This window comes from Melospiza melodia, chromosome 1 (assembly GCF_035770615.1).
Source record: "Melospiza melodia melodia isolate bMelMel2 chromosome 1, bMelMel2.pri, whole genome shotgun sequence".
NCBI classification, from domain to species: Eukaryota; Metazoa; Chordata; class Aves; order Passeriformes; family Passerellidae; genus Melospiza; species Melospiza melodia.
The window spans coordinates 82,272,921-82,285,034 of NC_086194.1; the positions used below are offsets into that span (position 1 = coordinate 82,272,921).

The following is a 12,114-nucleotide window of genomic DNA, read 5'->3' on the forward strand; positions in this document are numbered from 1 at the left end:
CATGACTTGGAGCAAGTGCAGCATCCTGCTCAGAAGGACTGCGCGCCACTGCAGCTACAAGGCAACTACATAAATACACACACACCCCATTTTCAGAAATTTATCCCAATGCAATGCATCCTATCACATACTTACACAAATACTTTATTCTATATGTTGTAATAGAAATTTAAAATTGTTAATGCAGATGCAATTTTCACAGGCACAAGCCTACACCTTCACATTATTTCAAAATATGATTAAAAGTACAGTTTTCAGTCGGACTTTTTGATACTTCTCAGTCAAAACAGAAATGAAAGGAAGTGACATGTATTGGAGCTCATGAACTTTCTGAAATCTGAGCTATGAGGCTGGCTAAACACACAGTGCTCAAATGACTGAATCTGGATTGGTTTTGTAATGGTGAAAGACTACCCAGCACTCACTGCTTCAGAGGCTACACTGCATTTATAGTGGGACTAAGAATGCAGCAGTCCAGAGAGAAAGTGGATGCTATCCAACAAGGAGAGAAAACCAAACAAACCAACAAAAAACCCCACACTCAACCTGGGGCCGTGGTTCACTGAAGCATTTTCATGCCACTGAATTCCAATGTTTTTTAAGCATTTATTTTCCACACTTGGCTGTGAAACAAGGCTGGTACACAGTCCATCCAAAATGCTGAGCAGCAGAAATGAAGCTTGCTAGCCTGTGCAGAACTGGAACTCCAAGGCTTGATGCATCAAGAGTGCTGTGAAATGAAGCCCTGGCTGGTCCTGACAGCTACCCCAGTGCTGCTGGCACCCACAGCAGTGCTCTCCAATCCAGTGGAACAGGCACCAGCCTGCACAGCATAGAATTATTTTCACTGCACCTGCAGTGCTCAGACAGGAGATAATTTACAATAATTTGTCAGGATTAACCTTTTGATAAGGCATAAATTTTTCGTAGGTTTAAAGCACTTTATGGAGGTGCAAAGGTTCATTTATATTAAGCAAATGCTGCATCAGCAATTTGACAGTAGCAAAAACTGTGATGCTGAGACTGGTTACGACTCTGTTGGCCTTAATCTCTATCGCAATAAAACCAATCTTGGCATTTCAGCGTGGCAAGATATGATTCATAACTAACCGTCATTCTTATTTAGCTTTGGAAATGTCAAACAGGATAATTAACAGGAGATACTCGTTGGTTCACACATTCCAGATGCAGAGATTTATGTGGCCTCTGCATCACCAAACACTGACAAGTTATTTGTAGCCACATGTTTTAAAACTGCCTTTGTATTTCCCTCATATTCAGCGCAGCCAAACACAATGAGTCAGGTCTGAACAGTTCATGCTCCTGACCTTATCCAACATAACGAGTAAAACACAGTGTTGGTTCACTATCTTTTATATGTCAAATCCAGCTATTTATAAGCATCTAAATAAAAAATAAATTCTATGGCCTGCTGTTCACATATGAGTTTCATTATTTCTCAAAAAACAGCCCCAAGGAGCCTACAGTGAATGTTACCCAGTCCTCAGCCATTCACACCACTTATTATATTTACAGTGCTGTTCTTCACTCTACTGAAGTAGGCAGGTATTTTTAGCCATGCCATGATGCATGTTTAAAAACTGATTAAAATAAATACTCCTACAGCACTTCCATTTGAAGACTACACATCCCACACACTCTTCTGCTGGACCAAACCACACATAATAAGGTGCCAAAATATTTTCTTGCAAGAGAGACACTTCCAAACATTATACCAGCAGAAGCTCCCCTGATACTTTGCCAAGAGCCCAAAGCAACAACTAGAAACTATGAAATATAGTCATCCTCCTGGCTAATATAGAGAGGGAAACTCTTCCCACACAGAAAACACAGGCTCTGGTACAGCTCTGCACTGCATTTTGAATCCATACCGAGCACAGGCCATACCCACATAACAGAGAGGCAAGAAGCAGGATTGCTCAGTAGATTATCATGTGTTTCATTAAACCTAATCTGTTTCTCACTTTTTCTTTGTGATAAAGGGACAAAATATACCAATGAATAGTTTGATACCTAAAAAGCAACTTGAAGTTTTTGGTTTGACTTGCCATCAACAATTATTTTTATCATTACATCATTGAAACATTTTAACAGTGTCTAGACTCACGCATGAGAATATGACTGGTTACTAAAGGAGTTAGGTTTACAAGCCTTCACACTTACTGCTATGTCCACAATATTATTTTCAGTACATTCTCTTGAATTATTACCATTTTCTTCTTTGGAGAGTGCAGAATAGCTAAATAGCTATTTAGCTAAAGAGCTAAATATACATCAAACTGTGAGAATCACATTCGCAATTAGCATCAGAAATACAATTTCTAGACAGAGTACACATGCATCTATCATCCATAACAAATGCCACTTTACATCCCATACTCCAACTCAGTAAAGTACTTTCTATTCAGAACAAAATCTAAACCTCAGTATTGGCTTTAGTGGGACTAAATGTAACCACTCATTTCAATATTTTGTAAAAAGTAGGTTCTTGACACTCACCTCAACTTCATGGACAGGTCTACCAGCATGCACCAAGGCAACAGATTCTAAAACAAAGACATATAGGTTCTCATTTTTTTTGGAACCAGAAAAGGGGAGAGTGTCTGTGTGTGATTTTGTTTCACCTTTTGAGCTTTGAAGAAAAAGAGAACAAAGCAGATGATTGAGAAAAAAAGACTATCTAGAGGTTTTGTTGGGAGAAACCAGTTTTTAAATGTTCTGTTAAAAAAAAAATCTTTATGTTTTCTTATGACCTTTGTCTTCTGCTTACTGTTTCTGTTCTTGAGCTATGGAAAATTAAAGAGACATTCAAAAGAAAACATTATTTGAAAATCAGATAAAACGCTGCTGAGCAAAAAGAAAGCTTTTGATTGACAAAGTGGAAGTGAAGGAAAAACACACCCACAGAAAGCATTCATGCCACAGATGAATCTTGGATGCCAGAGAGAAAGAAATTAGATTTATGACTTCAAATATTTGTACAGATCTCTTACTCCTAGCCTATTATTAATGCCACTAAGTTCACAAGCTTGCACAAAAAATTACAAAATATAGATACCGTGTTCATCCCTGAACCCACTGGAACAGGTCTCTGACTTCAAGGAACAGAAGATAAAATGCAGCTGAAGACAATGGAAGAAATAATGCTTATCTATGGCCTAACATGTTTATTTTCTAATACTAATAAAATAAATAAAAAGTAAATACCCTTCAGAGACTCTTACTTTCATCACATCATTTAAATGAAGGAACTTAAAAACAACAGTTTAAATCACCATTTGTGCCAATGTAAAAAAAAATTAATTCAAGCTTGCTTTTCATTTATACTTTGTTAATTTCCTTAAGAAAAAAATCCTGTGTTAGTAATCTTCAAGACCTTTTCATTTGAAATTAACTGTTATCCTTACATTAGCTCCAGCACTTTGCCATAAATTCTATTTATATTTAATCAATGTGATTGACTCTGTTTTTGACCATGCACAGCAATGTCTAGAATTAGTACATCCTCACCTACTACACCTGCTGCTGTCTTATGCCAGAAGATGGAAAACAAGCTCTCCCGCCTTCTCTTCCAATTTTCTCCTAATTTTGAAAGGATTAGCTACTGTACTGAACTAAATGGAAAGAAAATATTTCCTCTATATGAACAGGCTGGCTTTGTCAAATGCTCACACCTCAGGCATAAATCCAGCAGACTCCCACCACTCAGTGAGTTGATTTTTCTCTCCAAGTTCAACAGAAAATTTGAATTCATTTTTCAACTTACAGTAATTTCCTCAAGCCTAAATAAACTCATGCCTCACTCTCCAGTCATTTCTAAGCTCTACATTATTTCAAGAAAATATTGAACTGTTATGTGTTTTTTCAAAATGAAAATATTTTTATCAACTTAAGTCTTTCAGGAAGAGGTCTTTTCAAATAATAAATTCTGCTTTAATCTCTAAATAAAAGTGCAAGTATTGATTTTACAGCATTTATTTCCTTGTTCACAGAATCAACTGTTGTGATTTTATTTTAGTGCATTTGAGTATTTAAAAGTAATAGGAAGAAATGAAGCCTACTCAACCATTTTGTACAAAAACCACCCAAACCTTGGAACTAACAATTCCTCATCCTGTTTCTCTGCTTAACATTTATTCCTACCATTATAACAATTTAGACTTTTTGCTTTTTAAACATGGAAATATTTTCCTAAAGCAGCAGCAGTTGAAACAACACTGCCATTCCTCTGGTTTTGTACTGACAAACCAAAACCCTCAAACAAGAGCCTACTGTAAGTAACAAAAGCAGAGTAGCTGTATTTACATGCTGCACAAGGTGACGCCAGAATAGATAAGCCACTCCACCCAAATCTCCGTGACAGCACAAACACATTTCATAGCTTGACTTCTCTCATAGCACCTCAATCCTCCACTGAGACCATTTGCACCACAGACAATTATATGATGCGTAAGAGTCCTTATTTGTCTCTAGACATGGTAAAGCCAAGCTCCCAGTAACTCCATCACTGAACAAATTCCAAAGGCCTGTGGCCAGCAGGCTGGAAGGGAACAAGGGAAGATTTCATGTGCTCTCTGCAGGATTTGCATTTCAAGGTCTGCACAAGCAAAAATCACCAGATCACCAAAATGAGAATACACTTGTTTTCTAGGTCCTACAGCTCATGTTTCAGCAAGGCAGCAGAGGCTGCAGCACTGGGATCTGCTCTTCTCCAGCCCTCGCAGGCACAGGCAGCAGCCCATCCTTAGCCTCCCCCAGAGGAGCCTCTCGCTGAGCTCCTCACGTGCAGTGGGGCACAGCACAGCTCTCAAGGACAGCAGGGACACCACACAAAAGGCTGACAGCTCCTCCCTGCCCCGCTGCCACCCCAGAGCAGAGCAGAGCCTGGCACGGGCCAGCCTGGGGGGCAGCAGCAGCTTTTAGGGCTCCTGTGCTCCCCAGGGGAACAGCCCTCGAGTGCACCCCAGAGCCTCTGGCACCTCCTCTCCTTCACCAGGGCCAGCCTAAGCTGGTTTAAAAGCAGGCGGGAGATCCTCCAGCTGTACCATGACTCCAAGCATCACGCCGTACTTCTAAAAATAAAAAAGGCTCCTGCTTTTATGGCAGAGCGGGAGGTGACAGCAAGATTACTCTGGCATTTGGAAAACATATGAAAGGACAGATGTTTTTGAGAAAAGAACTGATTCCTGCTTCAAATGCTAAGCTAAAACATTTTGTCACCTTCTAGAGAGGAATTTTTTTTCTTCTGCACAAGAACACAAGATTTTTTCTATTGCAACAATAAATTAAGACCATTGGATTCAGGATTAGTTTGAGCTATGTAAGTTTGTTAGACAACACTTGGAACCAGAAGTATGACCTATCTTCTCTAATGACCTCTATTTAAAATTGCATATTTTTACCTCAAGTCAATTAATAAATTTCTAAGTTCTCCAGAAATATTTTTTTGCCTGATTGATATACCAAAGGATGCATTTTATCCTTCATATATAGCAAAGAAAGATCTCAGTTTTAAGTGCCAGATCCAGCTGTTAGAGATGTAAACTTAATTACACCATGTCACAATTTCTAATTTCAGACACATGTCAACATGTAAAGGTTCCACCTAGATACAGACTAATGCTGGAAACAGAGGACAGATTTCATTTCAATTTAAATGGGTTTGCTTGCAAAGTATATTGTTCTTTTTAGACAAGGGAAAGGAATGACAAGTAAAAGTACCCTACTAGATTATTTAAGCATTAACTGTAAAGTTGAGAAATAAGGCACTGTGTGAATACAAAAAGACAGAGTTAGTGAGGAAAGTATGATCATTTACAGGGATATTACATTGATACATGTTAAACACACCAGTCACACAGTATGGTAGGACTATCAAAAATAAACTTCAGATTTGGACTCCATTAAAAGTGTATAATTTTTTTTAAATTTTTTTAAATGTTCACAGAAAGGTTCACTGGGGTTTTTTTACCTGGATGGAGAAATTAATTATAATTCTCTTTAAAAATATTTTTTTTAAAAAATGCTCAACTATATCTCTGCATTTCTTCATTGAAGAAACATTAGGAAAAATATCCTTTTAACAGATCTATTTCCTAGGAAGCACCACCTTTCAAAATGCAGTCCTGATATCTTTGGATTCAAAAAGACTGTTATCAACAGATATCTTTTATCCTATATAACACAAGAGGTATCATTCTTTAATATTCACTGAACAAGAAAAGAGCTCTTAATAAATCTGATGCCTATGCAATATTCAGCTCGCATTTGATACCATGGACAAGACATGATTCATCAGACATGCTTGGTTTTCTACCTCCATTTCCGCACACTAGCAGGTGCTGTTTGAACAGGCACTCTCTGGGTTATTCCCATTTCATCCTTTCAGCATTGCTCCAGTGATCCAGCTCGCAGCTATCAAGTGCTGACAACTTCTCAGAAGCTCTGTCCTTCCCAGGCTCACCCTGAAGGGGAGAGGGCAGCTTGCAACAAAGCCATCCATCACTTCCTCCTAACAAGAATTTTGAGAGCAGCCACCTCTCTCAGGCAGGCCCCCCAACACAGCCTGGAGAATACCATTTGCTCTTGGAGCCAAGCACTATGGAGAAAAACCACACACTTGGGACTCGCTCTTCCATTTTGGAATCATCAGAGAGAAAAGGAAAAAGGAAAAAGAAAAAAGGAAAAAGAAAAAAGAAAAAAGAAAAAAGAAAAAAGAAAAAAGAAAAAAGAAAAAAGAAAAAAGAAAAAAGAAAAAAGAAAAAAGAAAAAAGAAAAAAGAAAAAAGAAAAAAGAAAAAAGAAAAAAGAAAAAAGAAAAAAGAAAAAAGAAAAAAGAAAAAAGAAAAAAGAAAAAAGAAAAAAGAAAAAAGAAAAAAGAAAAAAGAAAAAAGAAAAAAGAAAAAAGAAAAAAGAAAAAAGAAAAAAGAAAAAAGAAAAAAGAAAAAAGAAAAAAGAAAAAAGAAAAAAGAAAAAAGAAAAAAGAAAAAAGAAAAAAGAAAAAAGAAAAAAGAAAAAAGAAAAAAGAAAAAAGAAAAAAGAAAAAAGAAAAAAGAAAAAAGAAAAAAGAAAAAAGAAAAAAGAAAAAAGAAAAAAGAAAAAAGAAAAAAGAAAAAAGAAAAAGAGGTAGAACAATGAAGAGGTAACTAAATACCTGTGCAAATGATTCCTGGAACTCAACAATATTTATTTACAAATGAGCAGAGTTTTGCAGCTCACACCGAGTAAACTGGGCTCATGGAATTTGCAGAGCAGGTTGATGTCTGTGGGGGCATTCACTCAAAATAAAGACTGCCCTACAGAGCACAAAGGGCTTCCCATTCAAAAACCTGCTTGACAGAACGTAAACATCAGGCATACTAATCTCAACACTGCAAAATATAACTAATTCTGAGAAGTTCATGCCAAAGTCAGTATAGGTCCCTGCCTCGGTCTTCTCAAGGCAAACACACACCACTCAACCATCATCACTGACAGACAGCTTCCAGCACTTATAACCAGATAGCCAATGTTTGGTTTTGGGGTGCTGTGTGCGATAAACAGACCCCTGCATCTCCTACAGGAAGTCACCATCATTGGTACTGCAAAACAGAAATCAACCAGCACTCTTTTTCTTTCCTAATTTGTTATAGCTATTCCCCAAGGCCTCCATGGGCAAAATAACTGATTGCTCTTTCTTTCCTGCTGTTTAGGGTTAGAAGAGATGATGCCTATTTTTCCTAAACTGACACACACAATTAACAAGAGAGTCTCAAAAGATCCCCTGTGTTGCATCTTAAAAACCAGTTTCCATTTATAGCCAAGCAAAGTATAATTTTCATAATGCAGTGGAAACACCCAAGAACAGGATTTCAGTTTTGCCTTCCATTTCTCTTTACACATCTACAAGCCTCTGGTGACTGAGATCAGTTTCTAACTGCAGACAGAGTTTCTTCTGCCACTTTTTGAAGAGAGTGCCAGCAGGCAATTGCCCGTGCCCTGTCAATGCTGTTCAATAATTTAACATGGCTAATACAAGATCAATCTGATCCCACATTCTTTTTAAAAGGTACTGCTTAATTTTTACACTGATGCACCAACCTGTTAGACATATCTACTGAAGTCTAAACATTATAAATTTAAATCCCCAGTGCCTGAAACTCAAGTTCACTGAACTTACAAGACAATTTGCACACATTATAATCAGCTGTACCATCTCTACAAGGGAAAAACACTTCTAGCACCAGCAATTTAACTAACTCCTGCCTGCTTTGCTCACAGGCCTCAGTTTTTCCCTATACAACCAAGACAGGTTCTTTGGTGAGGTTTGAATTTTAGTTCTGGGTTATGCAATAAGAGCTAACAACCTCTTTACCCACACCATTCCTCTGAAACCAGTTCAGAAGAGCTCTGATCTTCCTGTTACCTTTTGATCTCAAGTGATTTTCATACCACTTCTTCAAAAAGTTTAAAATCTTAATCACAATTCAAATGACTTTAATCAAAATACTGCCCAGAATAGAGATAGTTAAATTGGTAATAAAGGATAGAATACCCTGGCTGTCTGCTTTATACCTCTCTGAAGCAGCTCTAGAGGTTGAAATCCAAATATAACCAAACCAAAAGTGTAGTTTTTAGTTTTCCTTTTAAACAGAGAAGAACACACAATCTGACTGATGTTTACCTTTTTTCCCCCCAGGAATCAATAGAAAACACATCTGCAACTATCAGATATCACCTGGGTCCGTGTGCAATTTACAAACCATACACTGAAAGCTGACACAAAAATACTTCCAATATCTGTAATATTCTTGGGAATGCTCCCTGTTCCTAATGCCTCTCCTCTCAGCTGCTACATCACAGTTCCCATTAATCCCTGAACTCTTCCCTGTCTGTCGAGCTCGTATCCAGGCATGATGACAGCAGCCTCCATCTTAGTATGCTGTAGCTATACATCTTGCTCAGCTAACAAAGAAATAATGTATTTCATTGACTTTGGCATAGTTTTAGGACAGCACCACTAGCTCTTTCCAAATTCACTTGAAGCATTTAGTTGCTTTCCTTCTCCATCCTCAGGATGTTTTATGTAGATGAAAAATTTAGGTGGATTTCATCAGAATTATTTTACATTTTTTTTCTGTGAAACTCTCAGCAGCCAAAAATGTATGGCTGTCAGAGAAATAACTTAAAAAAAAAAAAAAGGCAGTAGCAGAAAACATGCAAAACACCACACACCAATCTTCTGCTACAAATACTTGTCAAAATAGTAATGACTCAACAATAAGATGATTTGTTTAAAATCCTTTGTTCCACCAATGTCTCTAAGTAGTAAAAAATATTCCTTTTTATTTAGTTGTACTAGATAAAAAAAATAAAAAACATTTTTAGCCAAGGATGAGGACAGTCTAGCTCTACTCAGTAGATTTGTGTACTTGCTGTCCAGCTCCCAGAGTAATGAGCCCTTCTTTGGTCCACACTGTCAACTGAGACAGCTCCAGAGGGGCTATGGCTTTTCAGCTTTATTCTGATGAGTGTTTCTTTAACTTCTGAAAAATATTATCAGCATCTTCAGTGACCACAGCACTTCAGTTATGGGTGAAATTGAATAAAAAGCAACAAAACATAAATGTGGAGCGAGAGGATGGATGACATGGCACACCCAGTATTCCCTTTACATACACAGCCATGAGTCCTACCAGTAACAAACAAAAATTTGTGACAACAAGAGATTATTTTAATAGACAGTTGAATTCTTTGTAGCTGTCCTAAAGGAAACACAGAATGTTAATAATTAAAATTGTTATGAAATGCATATGGACTATGATAACATTAAAAAAATTAAAGCTGTATCCCTACATAAACCTCATTTCTTCTTCTGCAAGATCCTTGCTGACAGGGTAGGGCAAGCAGGAAACAATTGCCTTTTACTGTTACAGCAGCAGAGGGGCATTGGAAAAACAGGCTCATACCAGCTTCAAATCAAACAAAATTAGATTTCTTCACATCAAGTCCATTGTGGAATTCAGCACCACTGGGTGTAGTGAATACTACCAGACCTGATTGGTTCAAAAAGTGATGGGAAATAAAAATCCTGAGATGATTAAAAACTACAAAGACACTTTCACTCAGGCAAGCTCAAGATTCGCAAGCCATAAATCACTGGAAAATGTGAAAGCACTAACACAAACTCTTCCTGTTCCCACACTCCTCCTGAAGTGCCCACAACAGCTCAGAAAGGATCTTGAGCATAACAGCCTTGAATCAAACCACTTATACCCACTACAATAAAGCCTCTGAGCTACCAATTACATAGTCATTATTTTTGTGCATACTCTTGCATTTGAATGCACCACAATAAAATTTCTAGTGCATTTGTTGTAACTTTTTCCATCCAAGAGACAAAACTTTGACTAAGTATCATTATTCCTGCCTCTGACTTCTTCCTCCTCCTTACCAATACTGTAAAATCTTTCCTTTTATAGGTCGGCAAAATAAAATTTTCATATCTACATCTTCAGATTAATTGCAGTTACAAATAACAAGGCAAAAGTTATAGTCAGGTAGACAATGCAGTGCCAAGCCAATGCAGATGTTCACTGAAACTCCCCCTCACAAAGGACAGGGAAAGATAGCAAGAAATTGATAGCTTGCTTCTCCCACATACTAAATGTGTGGATTTCATTCACAGCAAACAAGACACCTTCAAGGACTCCAATTTCAACAGTGATATTACAAAAGGAAAGGAATGGGAGGGGACAAAAAAAATCTAACCAAAACATTAAAAAAAAAAAAAAAACCAACCAGACAAACACACACACACCAACTAAACAACAAAACCCAAAACAACAAAACATAGCACACACAATATTCAGAAATCCTGATCATAGAGCACACAGGTTGAAACCAGGAGTTTTAATCATTTTACCAGGGGTTTTTGTTTTAGTTTGGATACCGAAGTACCCAAACTGAAACTAAAACTCCTGGTATAATGATTAAATAGTTGCCACATAAAAGTGATAGACAGTCCTCCCCTGTGCATTACCTCTTACAGCAAAATTATCAGAACTGATGGGGGAAAAAAAAAACAATTCCCACCACACAGGCAAAAAAGAAAAATCTCAGAGAGGGATGTAAAATTCTCAGCTCAGATACTCTACAGAGACAGACCCCCACGTGATATTCCCATTCCAATTGGTACAACTGGTGCAGAGGGAAGCAGGATCCTTCCTGGGACTTCAGTGCTCTGCATTTCAGAAGCATCACTGAGTCGAGAGAATAAAAGGATCCAGCTAGAGAAGCAATATAGGAAAAGCCCTAGGCAATGCTGAAAGCAAAGCAAACGTTTTTACCCCTGCCACAATGCACCCAGGGAGAGGATGCCTGTTTTTCACAACCATGAGGAACAGCTACATCCACTGGAATCCAGCCAGGGATAGGTGCCATCAATTAATCACAACTTTATCACAAGGATGATCATGATCCCATGGGCTGATGTGCCCACTTTTAACCATTTACTAACTTGGCCTCCCTCTACTGTGGTAATAACTTCACTCCTCCAGTGTGCAGCCTAAGTGCCATCACAGAGAGACTCCAAACAAAGCTTCCCCCACCACCATCCACTTTTCAAGCTGAAAAAGTTCACACTCAAAAATATTAAAATACATTGGGTTAGATTTATTACATCCAGACCTGGACCAGATAACCTCAAGCAACTAATCACACAACCTGCAGTATCACAGCACTCATCAGGGGTATTGCCAGATTCTGAGATCATCTTATGATGGGGTTACCTGGGATTATCCCATCAGAGTTCTTAGGAAAATGAGATACACTGACCAACTCTCAATTGGATTAAACTGCTGTGGAGGGGTCTGTTTTTAAACTGAATTCCAAAAAGAAATAAAATAAAATAAACCAATTCCACATCCCCCCCCCCCCCGCCAGTGCCTCTCAAAACCAAGAACAGAGCAAGAACATCTGCTCCCCCTGCCCCTTTTCAACATAATCAGAGCAATGGTCTGAAAGATAATTAAAAATACTAAAATAGATAGCACAGAAAAGCTGTTTTATGTGCATGATACCCTGGTCCTACTATCCAGTCCTCAAAGGTCAATGT

The 12,114-nt window shown here is 37.9% G+C and overlaps 1 protein-coding gene across 9 annotated transcripts in view; it reads right to left on the bottom strand.

Moving 5' to 3' along the window:
• LOC134420058 (uncharacterized) overlaps window positions 1-12,114 on the bottom strand; it is a 261,128-nt gene that overhangs the window by 232,496 nt on the left and 16,518 nt on the right. Inside the window, exon 3 of one of the 9 annotated variants that reach the window (XM_063159764.1) lies at window positions 2,521-2,567. The exons of the other annotated variants lie outside the window; for them this stretch is intronic. Coding sequence (XP_063015834.1) covers window positions 2,521-2,567 — 47 coding nt within the window. The remainder of the gene's footprint in view (window positions 1-2,520; window positions 2,568-12,114) is intronic. 9 annotated transcript variants of the gene reach the window in all.